The sequence below is a fragment of the Simochromis diagramma genome, unplaced genomic scaffold (genome assembly GCF_900408965.1).
Source record: "Simochromis diagramma unplaced genomic scaffold, fSimDia1.1 OVJJ01000293.1, whole genome shotgun sequence".
Classification (NCBI taxonomy): domain Eukaryota; kingdom Metazoa; phylum Chordata; class Actinopteri; order Cichliformes; family Cichlidae; genus Simochromis; species Simochromis diagramma.
This window is the reverse complement of record NW_024386801.1, coordinates 21,144,231-21,170,637: the sequence shown is the minus strand read 5'-3', so window position 1 is coordinate 21,170,637 and position 26,407 is coordinate 21,144,231. Positions and strand designations below refer to the sequence as shown.

General features: G+C 37.4%; 2 protein-coding genes across 8 annotated transcripts in view; one reads left to right on the top strand and one right to left on the bottom strand.

The window, feature by feature from the left end:
- Nucleotides 1-16,556, bottom strand: part of tmtc3 (transmembrane O-mannosyltransferase targeting cadherins 3) — a 35,983-nt gene extending 19,427 nt beyond the window's left edge. Inside the window, exons 1-6 of one of the 3 annotated variants that reach the window (XM_040026513.1) lie at nucleotides 16,465-16,556; nucleotides 15,280-15,493; nucleotides 14,912-15,130; nucleotides 11,597-11,696; nucleotides 4,807-4,922; nucleotides 4,158-4,330 (exon numbers count right to left, since the gene is read on the bottom strand). In XM_040026513.1, coding sequence (XP_039882447.1) covers nucleotides 4,158-4,330; nucleotides 4,807-4,922; nucleotides 11,597-11,696; nucleotides 14,912-15,130; nucleotides 15,280-15,468 — 797 coding nt within the window. In that variant the 5' untranslated portion in view covers nucleotides 15,469-15,493; nucleotides 16,465-16,556. Of the gene's footprint in view, nucleotides 1-4,157; nucleotides 4,331-4,806; nucleotides 4,923-11,596; nucleotides 11,697-14,911; nucleotides 15,131-15,279; nucleotides 15,494-16,104; nucleotides 16,275-16,464 lie in introns of those variants that run through there. The other 2 variants (XM_040026511.1, XM_040026512.1) reach the window with 2 other exon arrangements.
- Nucleotides 16,557-16,597: 41 nt separating this feature from the next.
- cep290 (centrosomal protein 290) overlaps nucleotides 16,598-26,407 on the top strand; it is a 38,826-nt gene continuing 29,016 nt past the window's right edge. For 3 of the 5 annotated variants that reach the window (XM_040026506.1, XM_040026505.1, XM_040026510.1), the window contains exons 1-17: nucleotides 16,598-16,738; nucleotides 17,188-17,265; nucleotides 17,477-17,546; nucleotides 17,635-17,681; nucleotides 18,221-18,355; nucleotides 18,690-18,743; nucleotides 18,915-18,935; nucleotides 19,461-19,607; nucleotides 19,888-20,070; nucleotides 20,218-20,307; nucleotides 21,804-21,926; nucleotides 22,607-22,627; nucleotides 22,819-22,942; nucleotides 24,411-24,583; nucleotides 24,966-25,128; nucleotides 25,261-25,361; nucleotides 25,453-25,519. In XM_040026506.1, the coding sequence (XP_039882440.1) occupies nucleotides 16,625-16,738; nucleotides 17,188-17,265; nucleotides 17,477-17,546; nucleotides 17,635-17,681; nucleotides 18,221-18,355; nucleotides 18,690-18,743; nucleotides 18,915-18,935; nucleotides 19,461-19,607; nucleotides 19,888-20,070; nucleotides 20,218-20,307; nucleotides 21,804-21,926; nucleotides 22,607-22,627; nucleotides 22,819-22,942; nucleotides 24,411-24,583; nucleotides 24,966-25,128; nucleotides 25,261-25,361; nucleotides 25,453-25,519 (1,711 nt within the window). In that variant the 5' untranslated portion in view covers nucleotides 16,598-16,624. The remainder of the gene's footprint in view (nucleotides 16,739-17,187; nucleotides 17,266-17,476; nucleotides 17,547-17,634; nucleotides 17,682-18,220; nucleotides 18,356-18,689; nucleotides 18,744-18,914; nucleotides 18,936-19,460; nucleotides 19,608-19,887; nucleotides 20,071-20,217; nucleotides 20,308-21,803; nucleotides 21,927-22,606; nucleotides 22,628-22,818; nucleotides 22,943-24,410; nucleotides 24,584-24,965; nucleotides 25,129-25,260; nucleotides 25,362-25,452; nucleotides 25,520-26,407) is intronic. The other 2 variants (XM_040026509.1, XM_040026508.1) reach the window with 2 other exon arrangements.

The window sequence follows — 26,407 nt, the reverse complement described above, 5'->3', positions numbered from 1 at the left end:
AATTAGAGAAGGTAGTTGTACTGCCCTCTAGTGGAAGAGAATGTAATTGTTTTTCCCGTTACTCACGCAGATTGCTTAGAGTACTAATCAGGTGGAAGCAGATGATCTTCCACGGCACACCTGATCATTTCTCACAGCACACCTATGTGCCACGGCACAGTGGTTGGGAAACACTGATATAATTGTAATTGTAATTATTACTTTGAGTAATGACCCCAACATTGATCACAGCAAAGAGGAAAATAACCTCCAACGTGCACAAACATTTGACTACGCAACATGTCATTAATTTGCATGAATCTAATGTCTTTGATATGCTGCTTAGTGATGGTGGTGACTCTCAAAGTGGAGCCAATGAGAATCGATAAGGAATTGAATTGATAAGTGATATTGATAATGGAATCAATTCTTATCGATTCCCATCCCAGTGTTAGAGAGAATAAAACACTGAATAGTATATTATGCAGGACGAAGAGAGAACATTGAATCTCATACAGCAGTTGATAAATCCTACTCTGAAATTGTTTTGAGCAATGACAGTGCTCCTTTTTTCTTTTTTCCCCTTCAGTGGTATTACACATTAAAAGCACATTAGTAAGATAAGTGAGATTAACAGTAGCTCAAAGGTTGTATCTTTGTGTATGAAAAAGTGTAAAAAGTACAAAAATAACCCAACAGTTTTATGTTATTAGCAATTCAACAGAATCTCCTCTGTTGCGTTTATTATTAATTAAACTGAGGTGATCACAACAGTTGTTGAGAATTATCGCGTCAACCCAATGTGTAGCTGCTGTGAAGCCACAGTGCTAACAACCACATTACCCCATTCAGGTCTTCTATACATAAATATCAGCAAAATCCATTATCTTCCCTGTTCTTGGCCTTCAAAAACAGCCCTTCCTTGTTTTAGTATCTCTCTGTCTTTAGTCTGTTTTCTTTAAGTGGAATGCACATAAATCAGAGCAAAATTAGGTGTTAGTGAGGCAATTTCAGGGGGTTCCCATAACCCTCTCTGTGGCAAGCAGAGTTTGAGATAACAGATTAACACTTTAAAATCACTCAGTTGTCTTGTAGAATGGCATTCCTGTAAATACAAAGTCCTATTCAATGATGATCTAAATCTGGCTTTCATGCTACTTTTTAAACTTGGTCCTAAGATGGCTGAAGAAAAAAATAAATAAATAAATTATATATATATATATATATATATATATATATATATATATATATATATATATATATATATATGTGCGCATTTCTTTTAGCGGTCAAATAAAAGAAACATCTTTATGGAATTAAAAACTAAATTCAGTCAAATGTACTTGTGCCTTAATAAAAGGGCAGCAATAGCAATAAGCCTATTAACTTAGCTACACATTTGGACCATCAGCAGTTTTCTTTCTCTAATTTAAGGATTATCATTCGTTGCTGACCTACCAGGTTGATAACCACCACTATGGCAACACTCAACATAACTGCTGGTTATATCTTAGTTTGTAGGTGTAGTCAAGCCAGATTGAGAAATATATGGAGTATGCTGCTTTGTAATAAAGGCATCAGTGACTCGGCCTCCATTCATTCAGCACTGAAGTTTTTAGTAATTACCAGTAGGGCTGGGCTATATCATACCGTTCACGGTAATACCGGTATAATGTTGAGCAACGATAAGAAAATGAAATATCGCGATAGAATATGGGTAAAACGCACATGCGCAGTGCCTTTGTTTTCATATGCACATGGCGGAAAAAGCATGGCGGTGACGGCGAATGTTGAGAGCGAAAAGCGGATCGTTGAATGAAACAGACGAACCGGAATTGGTTTGTAAAAATGCTGCAACTTCAGTGGTGTGGAACTGGTTTAGCTTTCGTCCGTCAGATACACAACAAAGCACTATTTTTAGCAGAGCATGCTAGCGGGCCGTCGTTATTACCGTGTTTTTTTGGAAAATATGGCACACTTAAAATCGATCCTTTGATTTTTCTGAAAATCAACAGTGCCCCTTATAATCCCGTGTGCCTTATGTATGAATTCTTGTTGTGTTTACTGACCTCGAAATGATTTTATGTGGTACACGGCGCTCGAAAATCTGTCAAATGTTTTAGTAGGACTTTGCTAAGCTGAGCATCGCGGAGTGATGCGTACTGTGCTTCAACATAATATTACCGTATTGTGTGTGTATAACCTCTTTTTAAGTTTTGTGGATATTATACATGGTTATGCTGAGGATATGTCGGCCAATTTCCACTGGAAATGTTTTTTGGTTAAACTGTCAGCAAGGATTTGCATTTCCACAGTAAAATTTTTATATAGCTTTAATGCACATAAAAAAAAAAAAAAAAAAAGTTCAAGTGAAAATACTTTGATGGGGTTTTTTGCACTAATAAAGTTGTGGAGTGTTAGGTTTTGTATTGTTGATTGTCATTTATGCTTAGAAATATTTAACCATATATGCTTAGAGGTGTATAATCAATTGTGTAGTGATAGGATGTGTGATCTTTAGCAGGCTGCAAAGGCTTGGTGTGCATTCCAGGAATGCACACCTACATCCTGGGAGCATGGGAAGAGGTCGTACCTTGTTTTATTGTTTTACGGTAGGATTAACGTAGCTATGTCAGTTTTAGTCTAAGTGCTTTTTTACATATAGATGAACTGTTGGATTTTCCAGACCAGCAGGTTAAGGGAAGTCGTTTATGGGGCCACAGTCTGACCACGCACGCACGCACGGTACTCTTTGTTTGTATGTAGACGTCATATGTTAATGAACCTATGCATATTCATGTAAATGTAACCTTAATAAAAGAGTAGTGTTACGGGGGAGCGGACGAGAGCAACTGGGGTCAAGCGAAGGAATGGCGTTTGTCCGGTTCTCTCCCGTGCACGAGAAACATGAAGAACTTTGCCTACTTCGTGTCTTGCTTGCTGTGTAATTATATTGTCTTCAACGTTCCAGCGAATAGGTTCAAGCTACAAACCTATCATGGAGTTGTAAAGCATTTTGTCTAGTGTCGATTATATCGTCAGTTATATCGTTATCGCAAATTTTCAAATGTATATCGTGATAAATATTTTTGGTCATATCGCCCTGCTCTAATTACCAGTGTACCAAATACTCAAAACTATCTTTGTGGGAGGTTCTGTAACAACAGAGCGAGGACCATACTTTTCCATGACATATGTGGTGAGACAAACTTCCTCATAAAGTGACCCATAGACACAAAGAATTTGTTACTATAATTGGACAGAAGAAAATTCTATTTATTTCCTATTTATATAACACTTATATGAAGAATAAGTGCTAGGAAGAAAGGTCAGTCTGTGTGCTAAATTATACTAATGGGGCCTGCCGGGATAAAGTCTAAGTGTAGAACACATTGAAAGATAGGAGGAGGACAACAACCACCAGTGGGGAGAGTCAAGGAGAGGCTTTGTACAACAGCCCTTGCTTGTTTCTATTTTACTGCGATTCCTCCTAGTTTTATTTATTTTACTCTACTTTTTTAACAGCACTTTGTGACTGCTTGTCTGTAAGACATTATTATAGAACAATAAAGAAAAACTTGGTAAATATTATATAATCCAAGAACACCAAATTGATGTTACCAGACTACATTTACAATACAAATTATACATATATAATTTGTATAGAACATACATATATATATATATATATATATATATATATATATATATACACACACACACACACACATATATATATACACACTATATATATACACTATATAGTGTGTATATATATATATATATATATATATATATATATATATATATATATATATATTTTAGTGGCAGCTTCTAATTTATTTTTCTTTTGTCTGGAGAGGAAAAACAAAATAGGGCAAACTCAAAAGATTTAATGACAAATCAATTAAAACAAACTGAAAATTCTTCAACACATCATTTTGCTTAGAGAAAATATATTTTTAAATTGTGAAATGTGTGCCTTTTAGCAGGTCACTAAATGACTGAAACTGGGCTTTTCCTTCCCATGAAAATGACCTTTGAGCAGAACAGTCTGCCGTTCTTGTTATTCCTGTTATGTTCACTTGGCTTAGCTTAATAAATAAATAATTAACAAAACTGGCTAAAGTTTATTTTATTAAAATGCTGGTGAGTTTTCCATCCGTAACACTGCCTACCTTGTGAAGACAGGAAGCTGCGACTGAATGACTTGGACCCTGATAATAACGAGCAGCAGGGTGCTGATGACTAGAACAATGAGCTTCAGAAGAGTTTGCAGGACAGCATAGGGAAACCCATCTTTACCCTGCAGAACTTGCCATATCGTGTCCACCAGCATCGGCAATGTAAACTGAGAATGGCGAAAAAGACAGAAACAATCAACTTACCATCATCATGTAAAGCAATACCCATATGACATATACATTTATTCCAGGAAGCAACCTCTGAATAATGAAATCTATGCCTATAGAAGAAATAAAAAACAACAACAACATTATGAACACTCAAAGATAAAGCATTGATAGAAGACATGTCAAGATCTGAACAGTCCTCTCTTGAAGTTGGTGCACTTGGTTCTAAGGGTCAAACTGTTTATAGCTTGATGACTGAGTGTGAGTATCTCCAAAGCAGAAATCTTGTGGTCAGCATGGGTAAATACAAAAAGCTGGATGACTGTGATACAGTGTGTGTGTGTGTGTGTGTGTGTGTGTGTGTGTGTGTGTGTGTGTGTGTGTGGGGGGGGGGGGGGGGGGGGGGGGGGGTCAGATGTAGATATAATTTATAGAATGTTTTATGACACAAAGACACAAAGTTTCTGATCCTTACCCCCTGTGCAACAAAGATCTCGTAGACACAGCAGACACCAACAACCGTGATTCCCTGTTCCTTACACAGTGTTGCCGCTGCCACTAAAACTACTGTCAGAGCAATGGGAGGCCAAACTGAACAAAAGAAGAAAAAAACAAAAATATATATATATTAATATATACACATGACAACTTATTAACCTTGTAGCCACTGGTGCATTGGTAACTTAACAAACGCAACAAATTCTCTTGATCCATTATGAACATAAAAACCTTTGAGATGTCATATTAACGTCTCCATATAGCACCAGTTACAAGTTTAGAAACAATTTTGTCTTCAGTGATAATAAAACTGAACATTAAAAGGTGGAAACCTCATAAAGAAGATTCTATAAAAAAGTAATTTGAACGATCGAATCCACTTTTTACTTCATAATTCTTGGTGTGTTATGTTAATAGTTTTGATATTTTCAGTATTTGTCTAGACTGGGGAAATGGGAAGAAGAAAAACTCATACATGTTAAATTGGGTTACTTTAATAGTTTGATTTGTTGTGATACATATAAACAAAGGATGATTAAAAAAATAACATAACAGCTCACTGTGGATACAAGTTAAAAACCTGAGGCTACTGTTATAACCAATTACTTGATCTTGCATCTTCAGAACTAAAAATTACTGCCTCACAGTTATGTGTGTTCACTAGTGATGTGCGGATCGATCCTGAAATATCGATTCCTCCGATACCAGTCATTTATGTTCTAGAATCGATTCTCACATTAAAATATCGATATTTTAGTAATTTAGGGTAAATTTGTAGTTTATCATTAACAGGAACACAGTGGAAAGAAACTATAACATTCGGATTTTCTACATTCAAAGGAACTACTTCCTCTTCCGCCTTTCATAGTCATGTGCGAAATACGGCTGTATAAATGTGTCGCAGCCCCTTGGCGTGCGCACTCACAACAATGGATGAGCGTAATTGTGCGGACGTATTTTACCTCCACAAACAGCTGAGACGTGGTTTGCGATACATATGGCAAAAAAGTGAGGTGTTGTGGCCATACTTGCCAACCTTGAGACCTCAGAATTAGGAAGACATTCAAAAGGGCTGTTGGGGGGGTGATAAATACATTTTACAGTGTTTATTTATTGGATAAAATACGTTAAATGTCACCGTTATTATTGGCCGGCCCGGAAACAGCGGGGGTGTCCAAATTCAGAGGCTGCTTCCACCTGAGGACCCGGCCTTCATGGTCTAAAGAAAGCCGTCACGTATACGTCACGAGCTCCCTCGGTGGAGTGAAACTCTGCCGTCTGCTCCTTGCTATCTAAAATATAACAGGGCGCTGGCGTAAACTCTCGACCATCTCACACTTTGTTTAATTAGTTTTCTGTTTAATTTCTGTTTATTCAGCTGTGTGAAAACCCCGCAGGAACCTTCCCGAGGGATTAATAAAGTTAAATTTAATCTAATATAATAACTTTAATTTCAGCCAAACCGATTTACTCACGAACAAATAAAACACTGAAAAAGCCAAACAATAGCATTTTTAAGTTATCAATGACTTATATATCATGTTTAACCCCGAGTAGCGAAAGACAGGGGGGTTTGAAAACGATGTGTCGATCGGCTCAGATATTTAAAGTTTACACAGCTACATTCTGAAAACCTGAAACCTGAAAATATGTTAAAAGTTTTTTTGCGACCCAGAAAGAGAAATAAGAGTAATATTAAAACTAAGTCGCTGCCACCATTGTTGGAAACTGGAATTGGCTGGGCCCGCTATGAATTCTGCATATGGTTTTTCAATTTTGTCGCCTGGGTGGAAAATCGGGAGAAATTCGGGATTCTCCCGGAAAAATCAGGAGCAATTTAAAAAAGGAAGTACCAGAGATGAATACAACTGGACAACTGATACAAACTCAATATCTCAACAAAACAAACATTTTATCTCCTCCTCTGCTCCTAAGCTTTAGTGTTGAATAACTGCAGAAATTGTTTTTTTTCCAGAACATTATGATGTTAGAATAAAGTTTAAATTTGAACTCTTGGATACAAAATGCTATCACTTTCTAATTTTATCCAATAAAACATTTGACGGAAATTGTGTGCGTGTTTACCAAATTCAACTGAATTCCAAATTTTAAGAGATTTCTTCCACGTGGTCTAGAGAAATTTGTTTTGGGAGACTGGTGAATACATACAGCTGCATCATCTAGAGCAGGGGTGTCAAACTCAAATACACAGTGGGCCAAAATTCAAAGCTGGAACAAGGTCGCAGGCTAACATTAATATTTATTGAAAAAAAAAAAATCTTCCTCCAGATATAAGAATGAATCTTTTCTTATGGACTCAAATAAGTTTTGCTGGAAAACTGAATATGGAACAAGCAAAGCTTGATACTAAACAATATATATATTAGCTGTATAATACCAGTAGGCCAGCTCTAATAATAATTTGGTATGGCTTCGCGGGCCAAATGTAATTAGGCTGCGGGCCAAATTTAGTTTGACACCTATGATCTAAAGTGTATCATTTCGATATCTTGGGCATCTGTCTGTGTTTTGGCCCGCGGGCCAGAGTTTGACACCTATGATCTAGAGGCATCTAGATGAGCATGGTAGGTGTAGCCATACTAAAAAGAAAGTATACCCTCTGTTAGGGCTGGGCCATATCATGCCGTTCGCGGTAATACCGGTATAATGTTGGGCAACGATAAGAAAATGAAATATCGCGATATAATATGGGTAAAATGCGCATGCACAGTGCCTTTGTTTTCATATGCACATGGTGAAAAAAAGCATGAATGAGAAGAGCGAAAGCAGGTCGGTGAATGAAACAGATGAACCAGAATTGGTTTGTAAAAATGGTTCAACTTCAGTGGTGTGGAACTGGTTTAGCTTTCGTCCGTCAGATACACAACAAAGCACTATTTTTGGTAGCGCATGCTAGCGGGCCGTCGTTATTACCGTGTTTTTTGGAAAATATGGCACACTTAAAATCAATCCTTTGATTTTTCTGAAAATCGACAGTGCCCCATATAATCCCGTGTGCCTTATGTATGAATTCTGGTTGTGTTTACTGACCTCGAAACGATTTTATGTGGTACACGACGCTCGAAAATCTGTCAAATGTTTTAGTACGACTTTGCTAAGCTACGAAGCCGCACCGCTTGATGGATTGTCGGAGCATTACGGCTATCGTAGGCAGGAGCCTCGCGGAGTGATACGTACTGTGCTTCAACATAATATTACCGTATTGTGTGTATAACCTCTTTTTAAGTTTTGTGGATATTATACATGGTTATGCTGAGGATATGTCGGCCAATTTCCACTGGAAATGCCTTTTGGTTAAACTGTCAGCAAAGAATTTGCATTTGCACTGTTAAATTTTCATATAACTTTAATGCACATAAAAAAACAGCTGCTTGTTTAAGTGAAAATACATCGATGGGTTTTTTTTTTTGCACTAATAAAGTTGTAGAGTTGTAAAGTATTTTGTCTAGTGTCAATTATATCATTATCGCAAATTCTCAAATGTATATCGTGATAAATATTTTCGCCCTGCTCTACCCTCTGTCATTTGCAAGGTTTTACATATCAGGACATCATAAAAACTGACCTAATAGTCTTAAAAATACAACCTGTGATGAATATTATACAGCGTCATTATTATTTAACAAAAACTTTCCAAAACATGCAGAAGCTGTGTGTGAGAATCCAGACGCATCCCATAATTCAGCAGCTTTAGAGCTACCTTTAGCAGCAGCAAGTTTAAGTAATTGCTTTCTGTATGACTTTATCAGTCTTTTACATCAGATAATTGAAGATTGCAAACACTCATTTATGCATAGCTCTTACCACAACATTTCAATCAGATTGAGGTCTGGACTTTGACTAGAGCATTGCAAAAGCTGGATTCGTTTCTTTTTCAGCCATTCTGTTGTGAATTTGCTGCTGTACCTCAGCTCAATGTCCTGCGGTGTGACCCAATTTTGATTAAGCTTTAGCTGTCAGACAGAGGGCCTTTGACTCTAGAATACTTTGGCATATAGAGGAGTTCAATGACTGGAGAGTACCCAGGTCTGTGGCTGCAAAACAATCTTAAATTGTCACACTCCCATCGCTGTGCTTGACAGGCAGTATGGGGTATGTCTGCTGATTTGCTGTGGTTTTCTATATACAGCACTGTGCATCATAACCAAACATCTGCACTTTGGATTTTTCCGTCTAAAGGACATTGTTCCAGAAATCTTGCGGTTTGATGCCACTTTGCAAACCTATGCTGTGCTGCCTGGGCTTTCTTCTAGAAACCATTCCAAACAAGCCATACTTGCTTCATCTTTTTCTAATTGTATTGTCATGGACTTGAACATCTAACTGACATGAGCTGGAGTGCTACAGTTTTTTGATGATGATCTTGGGGTAAATTTCCTGAGACATCGACTCCTGGGAAGATTGCATGTACATGAATCATCTTTCTTACTATAGAACTATACAGGGAGTGCAGAATTATTAGGCAAATGAGTATTTTGTCCACATCATCCTCTTCATGCATGTTGTCTTACTCCAAGCTGTATAGGCTCGAAAGCCTACTACCAATTAAGCATATTAGGTGATGTGCATCTCTGTAATGAGAAGGGGTGTGGTCTAATGACATCAACACCCTATATCAGGTGTGCATAATTATTAGGCAACTTCCTTTCCTTTGGCAAAATGGGTCAAAAGAAGGACTTGACAGGCTCAGAAAAGTAAAAAATAGTGAGATATCTTGCAGAGGGATGCAGCAGTCTCAAAATTGCAAAGCTTCTGAAGCGTGATCATCGAACAATCAAGCGTTTCATTCAAAATAGTCAACAGGGTCGCAAGAAGCGTGTGGAAAAACCAAGGCGCAAAATAACTGCCCATGAACTGAGAAAATTCAAGCGTGCAGCTGCCAAGATGCCACTTGCCACCAGTTTAGCCATATTTCAGAGCTGCAACATCACTGGAGTGCCCAAAAGCACAAGGTGTGCAATACTCAGAGACATGGCCAAGGTAAGAAAGGCTGAAAGACGACCACCACTGAACAAGACACACAAGCTGAAACGTCAAGACTGGGCCAAGAAATATCTCAAGACTGGTTTTTCTAAGGTTTTATGGACTGATGAAATGAGAGTGAGTCTTGATGGGCCAGATGGATGGGCCCGTGGCTGGATTGGTAAAGGGCAGAGAGCTCCAGTCCGACTCAGACGCCAGCAAGGTGGAGGTGGAGTACTGGTTTGGGCTGGTATCATCAAAGATGAGCTTGTGGGGCCTTTTCGGGTTGAGGATGGAGTCAAGCTCAACTCCCAGTCCTACTGCCAGTTTCTGGAAGACACCTTCTTCAAGCAGTGGTACAGGAAGGAGTCTGCATCCTTCAAGAAAAACATGATTTTCATGCAGGACAATGCTCCATCACACGCGTCCAAGTACTCCACAGCGGGGCTGGCAAGAAAGGGTATAAAAGAAGAAAAAACTAATGACATGGCCTACCTTGCTCACCTGATCTGGACCCCATTGAGAACCTGTGGTCCATCATCAAATGTGAGATTTACAAGGAGGGAAAACAGTACACCTCTCTGAATAGTGTCTGGGAGGCTGTGGTTGCTGCTGCACGCAATGTTGATGGTGAACAGATCAAAACACTGACAGAATCCATGGATGGCAGGCTTTTGAGTGTCCTTGCAAAGAAAGGTGGCTATATTGGTCGCTGATTTGTTTTTGATTTGATGTCAGAAATGTATATTTGTGAATGTGGAGATGTTATATTGGTTTCACTGGTAAAAATAAATAATTGAAATGGGTATATATTTGTTTTTTGTTAAGTTGCCTAATAATTATGCACAGTAATAGTCACCTGCACACACAGATATCCCCCTAAAATAGCTAAAACTAAAAACAAACTAAAAACTACTTCCAAAAACATTCAGCTTTGATATTAATGAGTTTTTTGGGTTCATTGAGAACATGGTTGTTGTTCAATAATAAAATTATTCCTCAAAAATACAACTTGCCTAATAATTCTGCACTCCCTGTAGACTTCAAATTGCTTGGGAATAAAAAAAAAATCTTTGCCAGATAGATTACAACAACAATTGCTTGCTTAAAGATCATTGCAGATACATTTTCTACTTGGCAATGACAGGCATGTATTCTACTCTAATACATGCCAGAGTGCTCAAGATCAGCAGACTACCAAAGGTACTGCTTTTACACAGGTGGTAAACACCTGCTGATGATCATTTAATCAACTGCATTTAATTATTACTCCCTTAGTTCCAATATAAGCAGCGAGAGTGCACTTTCACACACCACTTCCATATTTGGCTTAATTTTGGATACATAAATAATGAAATATATCACAAGTTGTTGTATAGCTAAAGTTTTATTTACCTAATTTTAAGACCTGTTAACAATCAGGTCTGGATACATAAAACCTTAGACTTGACAGATTTATTACCATGACTATAAGTAATAAGTAACACTGAACATTCCATATTAATTACCCTCAAGGCGAAGTGTTTATTTATATCAAAACATTGGTGGAAAAAATTGGAAGTTAACACCTGAATAGCCAGGTGTTTGATCTTATCCGATCTGTTGCCACGACACTTCCACTGCCTCCGTCTTGATTTTTTGTATTTGCTTATTTTGGTAATTAAAATAATGAAATAATGTTAACAGAGAACAGTATGTTGAAAATAAGTTCATACTTAACGACCCAGTAGATTTTGCACATGAGACAGAAATAAATAAAGGCCAGGGAAGAACATTATACTTACCAATGGAATGGTCTGGTCCAGTTGACTTTGTATACGCCAGGAAAGCAGCCAGAAGAAAGATTGATGAAAGAAGTTCAGCTCTGCCAACCACACCAGTGACCTGATGATAACAGTCAATCAACACAAGCGACCCAACCATAAAGATTTGGAAAGATGATTTCTTAAAATATACTTAAATGTTCATTGTTTGGTAATTCAAGTTGAAATGTAGATAAAAATTTCTGAAATAAGTTTGTAAAATAATACAGAAAAGTTTACTTTTCCTATTAGGAGATGCTATTCTATACCCATGCTACTTTGCCTAGACTCTGAAGCCACCACCACATGACCTCCATGTCTCAGACAACATATCTCATAACTCTGAGAACATTACACATGTGTCTTCGACTGGCACGAACCAGAGCTCATGGTCTAAGGCTCTAAAAATAAAAAGTTCTGTTCAACCCAAATCAACTGATGGGGAAGCAATTATATGTAACATAGTCTCTCTGACAGCAACGTCTGTCATTTAAGTACATGATGACTGCCCTCATGCGGAAGAAATATCATTATCAAGTTCTTAGAAAGAGACATACTCTAAGAACATAAAGGTCCCACAAATAGTTCTACAAAGCACTCACTAAAAGAAGAGGGGATTGTTTACACTTTAAGAATTCAACTGGCATCATGAGAGGGCTGCAGCTTCCAATAAATAGGGCTTGCCATGAAGATTCAAAACAAGCACAGGCATTGTGCTCTGACTGACCTATTTGTCAACTGGTGGGAGAAGGAAAAAATGCTGGCAGCATTCAAGAGCCCCCTAAAATGTCTGATCAGTGCAATGTTACTTCAACAGAATCTTAGAAAGACTGATTACAGTTGGCTCAATTTCCTGAAAATATTCAAACTACAAATTTAACTTTCCATCTATACAGAGTTGGCAACTCCATCATTTGTATTAGTGTCATTTGTATCTAATTTGTATCTAATTTGTAACTCCATCCATCCAGATGGATGGATGGAGTTACAAATTAGATACAAATGACACTAATTTGTATCTAAAGATGTTTGAAGATATATATAAAAAAAAAAAAATAAACTGAAGTCTTCATTCAAAAAGACAGATCCCCCCCCCCCCCCCCAAAAAAAAAAAAAAAAAAAAAAAAAACCTACCGAAAAAGACATGGGACACACAGGCACTCTTTGTATAAGCTTATAATGCAGGGACCTTCAGTGCTTGAAGCATAATTCAAAAAACAAATGATCCGTTCAGTGAGAGATTCCAGACGGTGATAACATGAAGGGCATTTGCTGGACTAACACTAAAGGCTCATTTGTGAGGCAAATTGTTTCCATTCAAGAAGTCTGAAAGACTGTGCATAGATTAGAGAACATGATGAGGAAGATAGGAACAGTGATGCATGCTGTGTAACAGTAGCACTCCACACCCAAGAAGCAGAATGTTTCCTTTGTTTTTTTTACTCTGGTCAAGGCCTGTCTGGTCATCAGTTCAGCTATGTTCAAAAGGATGAAATACAAGTCCTAATTGGGGAAGAGGCTTTTCAGACAGTAGAATGAGATAAAGTTCAAATAAACAATAAGCTAAAGGGTTTTGATTTCCTATTAAGTTCAATAAGCTTTGTGTTACAGACAACATCCATGATAAGCTATAATAACTATCTTTATATTTCAAGAAGGAAAAAAAATGGAAGCAATAATTTTAAAGCATTTAAAGAATGTTAATGCAGCCTTAAATGACAACAGTAAAAACAGAGGTTTAATGTAACGTGTAGCACAAGTAAGTTAATGTCATGAGCATGAACAAAAGGGTTTACTTGAATAAGGTGGAGTTCCTTTTTGAGCAAGCCATAACAGGCAAGATGTGACAATTCAATTGCTGTTTATTGTCTGGTTCACTCTAACGCAATTTTAACAATCACTGAAATGCATTCCGATTGTATGCCACAGTGGACATGTTGGTGCAAAGCTAAGTTTCTGATTACTCTTAATGTCCTACAACGCTCAGTAAAGACACAAAGTCTTTACATGTAAAAACCGTTTCTATATTGAAGTCTCTTTAACACCTTATTGCACATGTAGATTTCAAACTTCAAACGATCTCTGACCCCTTCCTAATTTCTTTTAATGCTTGTGACTTAATTCATATTTGTATTAAATGACCTAAATAAATAAAACATTCCACTATTAAATTACAAACTCATTTATTAAGGGAAATATTTATCTAAACCTATCTGTCTCTATGTGAAAAAAAAAAACCCCCCCCCAAAATCGAATAATTTGTTGTACCGCCATTGTAGCAACTGTTTGCAAGAACTGGTTTTTTCCATCTAAAGGAATTTTGGCCCATTCTTCTATGCAGAATTCTTTTAATTCAGCCACATTTACAGTGCAGTGAAAATACTTCTACAGCACTATCAAGTGAATTGCTCAGCTTAAGTTGGAATATTACAGGGCTACTCAACGTATTTCACAAAGCCACCTTTCTTGTTTTAAAGGAAGAGTGAAGGTGTGGCTAACATTACTGCTTATTTGGTTTGCGGTACTAGAGATCAAGTGGGACATCCAGTGGTTATAATTTCTGTGGAAAACCCAGTGCTTAGCTAGGGCAGCTTAGCTGGCTATGTTACCTCATAGCAAGAAGGACCTAGCTTCTAGTTCAGTGTTAGCACATTGCATGTTTGTATGAGTTCTCTCCAGAGACCCTGGCTGGATCCCACTGTCCAAAGTTTTGAAACTCTGTACCAAAGACAAGCATATGTAAGTTTAACTGGCAATTCTAAATTGGCCAGAAGTGTTTATTTAAACTAGAACGGTTGTGTATCTGTGTTATCCCTGCAACAGATTTGTGAACCATCCATGACAGGTCGTCCATGATAGCCAAGTGGAATGCTTAGTTATACAAACCCAGACAGATGTTCCTAAAATTTAAAAAAAAGTTAAAAAGTGACCTTGTATTCTATCTCATTTTTCCTAAAACTTTGCCTAACAAATGCTCATGAAAATGGTTAAAATAGCACATGAGAATGTTGAGGAAGTCAGGAGTTGGATTGCAGATGGGACTCAAGGACCACCTAACCAATGCCAATCATTTGCCTATAATTCCCAGTGGGTCTGTCCCATCCGGTGGACCATAACTTGATGAGATTACTTTAATTTAGAAAGTGAAAGATAAATTAGGAGTATTTCCAGTTACTTCTCTCACTAATTTACACTTTTTCCATGGACTTGTACGTGAACATAATTCTCAATTAGGCCAAATTAAATTTAATAAAACACATTTTTTAACATTTGCTCGCAAAGCAATTGTACACTTACAGCTTCAGTGTGAATGGGATGCACAGCAAACAGTAATGCTGCCACCAAGCTGGAAGTCTTGTCCAGGAACAATCGGCACACTCGCAGGAAAAGCACACATACGACAGCATGTAAAATGACATTGAGCAGGTGGTAGGAAGCTGCGCTGAGTTCACTGAAGAGGTAGTTCAGTCGAAAGGTGAGTACTGTCAGGGGTCTGTAAGATTTATGGCTCCGTTCCTGTAGTGGGACACATGTTGGAGGTTTATTTCTTTCTAAATTACTTTGAGTAACGACAAATGACAATGAGACAAATTTGATCCATAATATAAAATTCTAAAGAGAAATTACATAATCCCGTATTGAGTTTGAGTCTTCTTAAAGCTTACCTCAGCCATGGGTGTTCCCCAGAAATCATTGAGAAAAAGGTTGTGGATTGGGGTTGATGGGCGCAGATCCTTGTTGTCAAGGATTGCTGAGACATCATCAAACACAAACCCGCATGACAAGCTGTTCCAGTAACACCCCACCACCAGTCCACTCAAAAGTAAAATCTCCTTCCATGACACAACAGCCATTGCTGACCAAAGCCTTCATTGATCACTGTGCAGGACAACAAAAAATTTAGTATTATTACAAATTTTGATGGCATGACGATTTGTGAAATAGACACTTATGAGTTCAAACTTATTTCATCATTGGACACATATTTTCACTTATAGTGCAACTTTGTGATGTACTGTGTATGTAAACAAGTCTTCTTAGCCCGATTCCTCATCACAGCACCCAGTAAATTAAATGGCATGCAAGCATTACTTCTTAGAGTGTGCCTCCCTGGTTTGTAGATAAAGCTACAGAGTCAGATGTAACTGGAAATATAACAGCTAAATTATAGAACGAATAAAAGTACAAGTGAGTAAATTTGTGCTTATTTGTTGAAAAAACGAATAGTTACAGCTGGCAGCAAAAGCAAAGGAGGGCGTACTCCAACGCGCTGTCGTGGCCAGCTAATATTACTTGAGAGAATTAGCTACGAGAAATCGAACACCAGGTGTTTGATAAATGAAATTCAGTCGGCATTGTGACCAATCAATAATGGTTACATAATGGCACAAAAAGCCCAAAACAGCATGTAATGACAATTTCAGAGCCACCGTAGCTGCAACATAACATTAGCTAACGATGAAGCTAAATTAGCGGCTACAGCTAACTACCTTGTCGCCTGTGTTTAGGCTGGATAAGATGGGAAGAGAAGTAGCTTAGGTCTTTCTCACCGTGTCTATAAGAGGGCTGGCAGTTGAGCTCATAAAACACACTTTAGCTGACAAAACATAGACGGAATACACAGTTCATCAAGCGGCGTTCCATATGTGCTAAGTAGCTTTGGCGAATACCCACTATAACTTCCGGTGCAGAGGTGACCGCGCAAGTTGAACCTAGCCAGATTTGATGCTTTTTGTGGACTAACTGACGTAAATATGGACAGTACCGAGTTGCAAAACTGCGACGATACACTTTAATAACTTTATATTCACCGTCTCGCTACGGTTTAGTTAAGTTTCCGGGAACTTTACCGATTTTTTTGTAGTTTTCTTCTGGAGTAGCTTCATTAGCTAACTGTTGTTGTCAGCCGTAACCTAGCAGCCAATGCGTCTCTATTCTATAACCGTAAATTTAAGTGCCACATCGATGTTATATCAGTTCCTATTTAGCTAAGTCTTTTAAAAACACATCATGGCCAAGATGCCTGCAGCTCTTAATTGGGATAAAATGTTGAGAATTGACCCAGAAACCCTCAATGAACGCGACAAAGACGAAGTGGATAAGGTCTTCGATCTGTTAGTTTTGGTAATGGCCCGTCGATGACATTATGCTATTTACTTCTGGACAAGAAGCAATGTTTTATATTTTTAAATTTGCAAATTCCATCAGCTCACTGAATGTCTATCTTTGATGGTCGATGGAATAAAGACAGACTATAGTCCTGCTCATATGAGACTATTATTTTGAGTATAGCAATCACTTGATGATTGGTCAACAATTATGTACTTATGTATGCTAAATTTTTCATGCCTTCGGTGACCATTGGATACAACACATAACAATCTAACTTATGCTGAAAGCTCTTGATGAATTTGCCGCATAAGCCTGAGTACTGCGATTGAACCTTGATCAGTCTTTGTACACTTCGTCATATTACACGTATAAATATAGATTGTTTTGGTCTAGGCAGTTGTGTCGTACAAGCATTGGTATTATGAGGTTGAATGACTCTACATTTGACTTTTCCCATGCAGACAGAAGAATGGGGTGTGAAGGATAAAGCTCCAGAGAACATTATTCAAGTCCTCAGGGTGTTTCAATCCCTCCTGAAGGTGTTCAGTTTTATTGTTTTTATATTCTGATCTCTCCCACGCACATCTGTGAACCACCCTACCAACATCTGTAATGTATTTTTAGGAAAGAAGAATATTCATAAAGGAGTCACACTACTGACCTTGGTGCTTTTACGTGTTTATGCATGATGAAATATTTCCTTTGAAATAATATTTGTTTCTCAACGTCTTCTCTACGTTTCTGTGTTAGATTAGAGATCGAGAACTTTCTGTTGCCTTCGACTTTATCGATGACATTGGTGTAAAACATGCTAGAAAAGGTTAGTATCATATAAAGTTTGTTAGACATTTTTCTTTTTTGTCTGTGAGGTTAAAAAACAACATCTGCATTATTTTTCTGTGTTTTAGAAAAAGAACTCTTGGCTAAAGTGTCACAGTTGGAACAAGAACAGAAGGTAAAACAAATCTAGTTTTTATATATATATATATATATATATATATATATTTAAAAACTGTATATGTTATTGCTTACACATTATATATTGGGCATTTTTGTTGATCTGCTGAACTGTTATTTCTTCACATGGTTGAACTCAACCATCATTATGAATGTTTATGTTGTTTGATATCACTTTCTATGCTTATTTACTTCCTTTCAGCAGTGCCAACTCTTTCAGCCAATCATTGAACGTAACCCTCCTTATGAAGGGATTTGCTGTAGTGACCCCTAAGAAGATTACAGCTAATTCCTTGCGCACTCACAGAAATTGCTTATCGTTTTGAATTGTTAACCATTTTCAATTTTCCCAGGGTTGTGGATTGTCACTACTTATATTCTGGTTGTTTTTATGCCTTAAAACGTGAACAGAATGTTGTTTAACAACTTGGTCATGGAAATGAACACATATGAACAGATGGAGGTAATAAGACACTAAGAGATTTCTTTGTGGGGGTTGTTTGGGTGTGCATCTTGTCTCCTGCTTATACTACTCAGCTCCACAGCACTGTGCAGAACACCGGCTTTATTAGAGATCAGATTTGGCACCTCGAGACCCAGTTGGAGCAAAGGGAGAATGAGGTGACCCAGTTAAAGAAAGAAATGGGGAAGGAAAAGAAAACCAATGAGGAGGTATGAGCACTTTACTTGCCGTAGGTAGATTTGCAAATGTTAGCTTATTAGTTTGCACATACTATGTTGACAAAGCGCTGGTAAAAAAAAACCCAAACATGCTGGTGAAAAGATTGAATGTTACGTTAAACTGAAAATATTTATGTATGGACAAATTTATATACAAAAACAACCAATACAAGAATACGATACAAATGGTTTGACTCATCTGTTGCTTTGCTAATCTTGTTTGACATTGTTTGCTTCCACCTTTCTATTGTTTTCTGATGGTTACAAGGCAACAACAGAACGCTTTCGATGTTTCTACATTGTAAAGTTGGTTTTGTCTTTCTAGTTGGTTGTGCAAGTAGAGAAGACTGAGGAAGTCATCAAGAAGCTGAAAAGAGAGGTATTTGATAGTTGACATTACACTCGTCATTTCATTTCATCCCTTGTTTAGTTATGATCCATTCGCACTTCATTTAAAACTTTTGTGTATTCATGCTTTACCTTCCTTTTTTACTCATTATCTCCTTTTAATCTAGTCTTTTTTTCTGTCTCCATCTGTTCCGTGGTGTAGTTAGAAAAACTTAAGAGGAAGGTAAGAAACAAAGGTAGTGTAGTTAAGTAAACTAAGTTTTTGGTTATGTGAAATGAGGAATAGTTTGTAGGTTTTGTAGCAATTTAAAGGTGTACATGAGGCTTTTTTGCATCACAGCTTTTTATAAATGTACATACAAAAAGTGAATAGGATGATGATAAGAAGTATATCATATGCAATATGAGATCCTTAACATAATGGAATTTCAGCAGAATTTAGGGGTTTTTAAAGGGTTTAAGTTTTGATTTTTGTGCACAAAGTGAACTTGACTAACCTGATAGATTATAAATTATAACACATTTTATATTTAATATAGCATAAGGTGACACCTTCTAGACTGTGTGTTTTCTTATAAACTATCATAGTAAAATCCATCGCTGTTCAAAGTATACTGAAAAGCAGGACAGGCTTGTATTTCAGGGGCTTCGAAAGTCAATTTAGTGTTTCCATATTTGTGAGTGAGCAGAGGAAATTTTTTTTTGGTTCATTTTCTGAACTGACGTCTGTGTTGCCGCATCACATCAGAATGAGCAGCTCCAGCAGGATGTGGACTTTTATCGCGGAGAGCTGGACCAGAAAGAGCCTATGTCTTCAAAAGATGAGAATGCTGAGACTCAGAGGAAGCTCAACCTTGCCAACCGCCAGCTTTACCAATGTTTAGAAGACCTGCAGGTACTGAAAATCTGTTTGTTTACTATAAAATCTGGTCAACTAGGCAACAGACTATTTTGTGCCAAGCTTGGCAATGGTGCCATGTATCGGATGCCCAAGGCCTCTTACGCTGCCTCATACATGCAAGATTAGTGCTGTTTGTAATTGTTAATTAAGACCTTTACTGCATATATTTATGGCTTTCATTTTTTTTTATTACATACTCTTTGTACTGCTGATTGATGTGTCTTAGACTATGCCCCCTAAAATGATGTTTATTGAATTATATTGTGTTTATTAGCGAGCGGAAGATGAAAACACACATCTGAAGACTGAGAATATGCAGATGCAGAGAAGCCTGGAGGAATCTGTGAAGGAGATGGAGAAGATGACGGATGAGTACAATAAGTTGAAGATTGTGGTGCAGCAGACTGACTCCATTATGGACCAGCTTAGGAAGGAGCGAGATCATACAAAGCTTCAAGTAAGATCCTTCTCTTCACATACTGTTTTTTTAATGGAGATAAGTTACCTGAATCCATTTATTATGTCACACTCTGCAATTTTTTAAGCTGATAAAATAATGTTTGCGTGCAAGGTACAGAATCATGGCTCCACTTTTTATGTGCAGGTCAGAGAGTTAACAGATAAGATTCATAGCATGACTGAAGAGAACGACCCTATTATGGCAGCTGTCAATGCCAAAGTGGAGGAGTGGAAGGTAAGCATTTAAACTTACTCTCCAAAGGGCAAGTTTTATTTGTTTAGTTTATTTCCTTTAAGGAGGTGCATTCAAGGAAAAACCTGCAACCTTAACCCTTACACCAAGGGGCTTCTGGTGCCTCTGTTAATCTTCACTTCTCCGCTTAAAACAAAGGATCACTGAACATTAATACTAATATTGATTAATACAACATTTACCTATGGGTATCCCTACATATGGGACTAGTCTCTTCACTGCCTCTTCACATAGTTTAAAACTACAACCCAAATTGTAGAAAAGACTTACACATCTCATTGATCAATGTTTTACTCACAGTAGAACACAGAAAACATATCAAATGGTTAAACTGAGAAAATGTAACACTAGGAAATAAGGCAATTTTGAACATGTTGCAAAATATTAGACAGGCCTATATTTACCACTGTGTAACAGTCATTTTCATAAACATCTGATAATTGAGAAGACCAATTCCTGGACTCTGGGAAAGTAATATTGTCTCATTTTTCTCTGATAGAGGATTCTAGCTGTTTAACAGTTAACAGCAGTTTATTTTCTCATTTCATAATGAGCCAAATGTTTTTGGCTGGTAAAAAATCGTTCACTCTTTGGAGTCTTCAACTTCAAAGTTATAACAGATGAAGTATGGGGCTTAGCATTGTCTTGCTGAAATGTGCAAGCCCTGTGTTGCTCTATATATTTTTTTAATGCGGTGCTGTCTGTGGGGCTGAAGATCAGAGGCACCCAGTACTGGTTTTCAGCCGTCTCTTCTGGATTTCTCCAAATTTTCTGAATCTTTTGATGATGATATGTGCTGTAGATATTTAAAGTAGTTAAACATTTTTCCGACTTCCACAATTTTTTAGACAGACTGGTGAAGATCTTGCCCATCTTTATTTCTGAGAAACTTTGCCTCTATAAGATGCTCTTATAATAGTCTGGTGTCTCACTGACCTGTGGCCAGTTAACCTAGTTAGCTGCAGATGTATCTTTTTGGTACCATTTCAAGTTTTTTGTTGCACTCATCCCACCTTTTTAAACATGTGTGCTGCAATTGAATTCAAAGTGAGTTTCTATTTTTCAGGAAATACTAAAATGTCTAACTTTAAGCATTTGATATGTTTTCTGGTGAATGAGATATGGGTATGTGAGCTTTGCAGATTCTGTTTTCATTTAAAGTTTGAACAGCATCCTAGCCTTTTTGAAATTGTGATTGTGAATAAATACTTTAGCTATGAATCTTTCATCTGTTTTATCTAGTTCTTACAGCTGGTACAGTGTTCTCAGGTTTCAAAGTCTCACCTTTACTTTTCCAAGAACACTGCTTGTCAATGTGGCCAGATTGCTCAGTCTTTCTCTTCTCGCACCATTGAACCTTCTTCTTGAAGGCATTGTCCATGTGGGCACCTGCAAATTTCAGTCACTGAGTTCATCACTGAGTTTTGTTAAACTATTCTACAGGACTAACATGAGTTTACTTTTGTTGTTCCTGATAGCGAGTGCTGTCTGGGAAGGACGATGAAATTTTGGTGTACCAGCAGATGATTCGTGACTTGAGGGAAAAGCTGCGTTCAGCACAGCTGGACTTGGACAAAAGCAACATTCTGGCCTTGCAGCAGGTCTGTTCAAAAATAGGGATGAAATAATCTCATTTGTGTATAAACATTTCTGACTTTCATCTCCTGCCATTGTGGTGCACTGAATGTAGGTCATTGTGTAATCATGGCGACAATTTTGTTTACGTGAACACAAAAACCTGAGCTCAGCATAGGAATGCAACTTTTACCTTATCTTAAAAGTGATTTGGGGACGTTTTAGAACACATTTCAACACAGACTTTGTTATTAATGGATCTGAGTGTTGTGCTTGGATATACATCTATGTTATTTTATGTCACCTTATCATAGAAAAGATTTTTGTTTTACCCACATTTTTTTCTGAGGACATTTGCTTAAATAGAAAGAAAAGCATACTTTTACTTCACTGTTGCCAAAAAAGTAAAACTAAAACAAAACAGTTTGTTACAGATATAATTCTTATCAACCTTATATGCATAAATAAAATACTGTGATAAAATAACCCTATGTACATCTTAAATGCTCGGGGGGGTCATTGTTTATACGTTTATTTTTATTCTTTGGAACAGGGGCATCCTAATTTGGAGGTTATAGTCATATCTTGTTTTCCACCTATCTGTATCTATGTGTATGTCATGTTTCTTCTTTTGGTTCTCTCTCTTTGCCCTGTCTTTACATATAAATCTATCCTTCCTTCCATGTCTCTTGCTGCCCTGGGTCAGGTCATATATGAGCTCTGCGCTGTAAGTTTCATCCATCGTGGGCCTCTTATCTTGTCCCTCCCCTTGTTTTCGGTCCATAACGTTCTCCAACAATGAATGTGTAAATATTTATGTGTGCCACAGCTGTGTAAAATGTGTCTAACATTGAAATCCTGATAATTCTGTGTTTTTGTGTTGTGTTGTGTTTTGATTTTGTGGTGAATATCCTAAAGGCTGTCCAAGAGCGTGATAATCAAATCAAGATGCTGAGTGAGCAGGTGGAGCAGTATACAGGGGAAATGGAGAGGCACACCCTACTTATTGAGGAGCTAAAGACATCTACGAAGAAAGACAGAGGTTTATACATCCCTGTTTAATTTATCAAATGTTGTTCATTCGTCTCTCTTCTGACAGTTGTTGATTGCAGACATTTGTAGTTACGGGGAATGCCCAAAAAGAGCAAACTGTAGACCAACAGGTTAAGCTAACCTTAAAAAAATACCAAACATCAAAATATAATCATCATAAAAGATATATGTTCTGAATATATCTGAATTTTTGAGATAGATGTTTTGGTTTTATGTTTTTTTTTTGTTTGTTTGTTTTTTGTTTTTGTTTTTTTACATTTTTGAGATTCATGATTAAACTAAAATTTAAACTGTTTAAATTAGAACTGATAAAACATGGTTGCATGCCTAAGAAGGTAAATGGCTCAGAACTTGCAGGTGCCACTGAGCAGTTTATGTATTTTAATGTGAGTCAGATTTTTCCCAAGTGTTTTTTTTTTTTCTTTAAACAGAGCAAGGGATTTTGGACATAACATTTCTTAGCATATTAGCTTTTTGGATTTTTTTTTGTTACCAGTGTCAGTGTTATTAGCCCCCGAAAAACTGACCTTTTAATGAGATATAGGAGAAACCACAAACCACTGATGTGCAATGAAGAGCTTAAAGCTTATGCTCAAAGCTTGTAACATCAAGTTAAAACTGAGTGTCATCATCAGTGTTTCCAAGTATCAAGAACTGGAGCAATCATCAAGAATTCCAAGGAGTTGCCACAAAGCCTGGAAGTGAAAGATTTCAAAGAAAGAAAACTAGTGAGAAATGTGCTCAGACATAAGTGAACGACTTAAAAAAAAGTGGGAATTGTAGTCTCAAAGAAGACAGTCACTAGAACCTTGCACAGGAGTGAACTCCTAGGTTGCAGTCAGCCTGGAGAAAGATTATGCACACTGGAAACTCGGCCTTTGAGACGAAACTAGAGCTCTTTGGCCTCAGAGATGTTGTTTATGTTTGGAGGAAGAAGGGAAAAGTGTAAAATCAAAAGAAAATCACAGTGCCATATTATGCTATAGGGTGCATCTGGCTTGTTGTTTTGTCTTCCAGCACATCATGATCCCAGCACGTAGTAGCATCCAGAAATCCAAAGTGAACTTTACTGTATGGCTTCCAGAAAGCCCTGACTTGAATCCCTTTGAAAATGTGCATTGTAAACTGAAGACAAAATTTCTGCCAGAAAACCATCAAATCTGGAGGAACTTGAGAGATTTGCCAAAGAACAATGGGCTGAAATTGCTCAGGAAACGTGTGAGACTGTTGTTAAAAGGCTGTTTATTCAGCAAAAAACAAAGATTGGGTTCATCATTTTGACCCTGGTAGTTTTAGCTTTTTGTAAAAGAATTTTGCCTCATATATCTGTCTGTCTATCTATCTATCCACACACACACACACACACACACACACACACACATATACACACATATATATATATATATATATATATATATATGCACAATTACAATTACATTTGTCATTTGTTCTTGAAGGCCTCCCATCCACCTTACAGCAGAAGAAAATGGAGGGGCTGAAGTTAAAGCTAGAAGCTGCAGAGACAAGAGCAACGGAAGCAGAGCATGCGGTAAAACTAGCAGAAGCTCATGCTGAGGAAAAAGACAAAGCACTTATTGAGGCTTCAAACCGCTTGAGCCAATACGAGTCTGTAAGTCTGCAAACATATTTTTTGTTCCTTATTTTTTTCTGTTTTATTTTGTTTTTTTATTTTGGCTTTCAGTAAAATGTTTTCAGCCAAATTAAATTATTTGTGACTTAATTTCCAGGAATTGATGCATGTGATTTTTTTTTTTTCTTTTCCCCATCCATCCTCACTTTTAATAGAGACATTGAAATGACAATGTGACTATGGTGTGATCCACGTGCTTTTTTGGTCTACAAACATGGTGTTTGTTTTTCACCATGCCAAATCACATCCTGATTTCCACAAAAAGCATATGAGTTAAAAACAAGGAAAAAAGACATTTAGACAAGACTTGCTTTTTGGTGAATGAAACACTTTGAACAACAACTTGGTTTCTGTTTTACAGGGCACTTATGGCCTGGAAGCAGCCATTGCAGAGATCAAAGAGTGTAAAAATCTAATTAGAGAGAAAGAATGTGAGGCAGAGGCCATGACCAAAGAGATCAACCAGCTTGAGATGAGAATCAATGACCTCATGGACGAAAACGAAGGTTTTAGAGAAAAACTAGGTCAGATGGGTTTTTTTATTTTTTATTTTTTAACTCGAATGGTCACATTGCTCAGTATATTTAGACAACACTCACTGACGTGGAACTATAAAATTAATTTAGCTTTTGTTTATACTGATCTTGACTCCGAAGGTCTGGAACCAAAGCAGGAAGTGGATCTGACAGAGTTTAGGCGTGCCGCAGATCTCAGACAGCGCCGGTACAAAGCAGAAAACCAAGTGCTCACCAAAGAGGTATAGTGGGAATTATACTGGTTAAAGCCAATATTTTTATATGTAATTTTGCTCATGAGCATCTTCTACTAACACTCTGATTATTTTCTAGATTGAACGACTTGAAGAGGAAAGACTGGAATTAAAGAAACAAATCAGATGCATGGTGAAGGAAAGAGGTGACATTAAAATCACTCGGTTTGATTCCACAGATTGTTCCTTTAAAAAGTATATTTGTATATCAGCAACTCTTTTCACCCATTCTGAAAAGCTCATGTGTAGTTGGTTCACCACATCTATCGTGTAAGGCAGGGGTCGGCAACCTTTCTGATGATGAGTGCCATCTAAATTTTTATCAGAAGTCAGTGTGCCATATGATTGCATTAGCAATAAATGTAATAATGCTCTATATGAACAGTTACACACTATATAGAACAACTTTATAGAATTATATTTGTTTACAGATGTTGGCAGCTATCAGCGAATAGTTATCAGCTATTTTGAAACAAAAAAAAGACACTTTATCCATAACAAGTACTCCATAACAGCAAATGAACTGTACAACAGAAAATGTGTGTTTGTTAATACAGGGATACACATGTTAATGTGATCTCTCGTCTCCCACTCAGAGACACAGGTCTCCGTGTGTCCAGCATTCAGACGGCTACCTGAGGACACTCATGTGAGAGAAAATCTGCTCACACAGATATGTAGAGCCAAGTACTCTCAATAAGGCCTCTGCAATGTTCTGAAGACAGTTAAACTTGTCAGGTAGTGATGTCCAGCGGGTGAAAATATAAGCTCCATGAACACGCACATCTATGGATTCCAGTTGCGTTTGTAGTTCTGCAAACTTTGACCCCCACAGAGTCGAGCTTTTCAGTTCAATCAGCTGTATTTCTATGTCCTCTATGTCCAGCCAGTTAATGCGAGACAAATCTAGCTGCTCATTAAAGCTTTCTGGTTTGATCAGAAAAGAAAACATTGGTCCAAACACCTGAAACTCCCGAAAACGCATTGTGAATTCTGTCTTGAGTCTACGGCTGTATTGGTGTATTTCTGCGGTG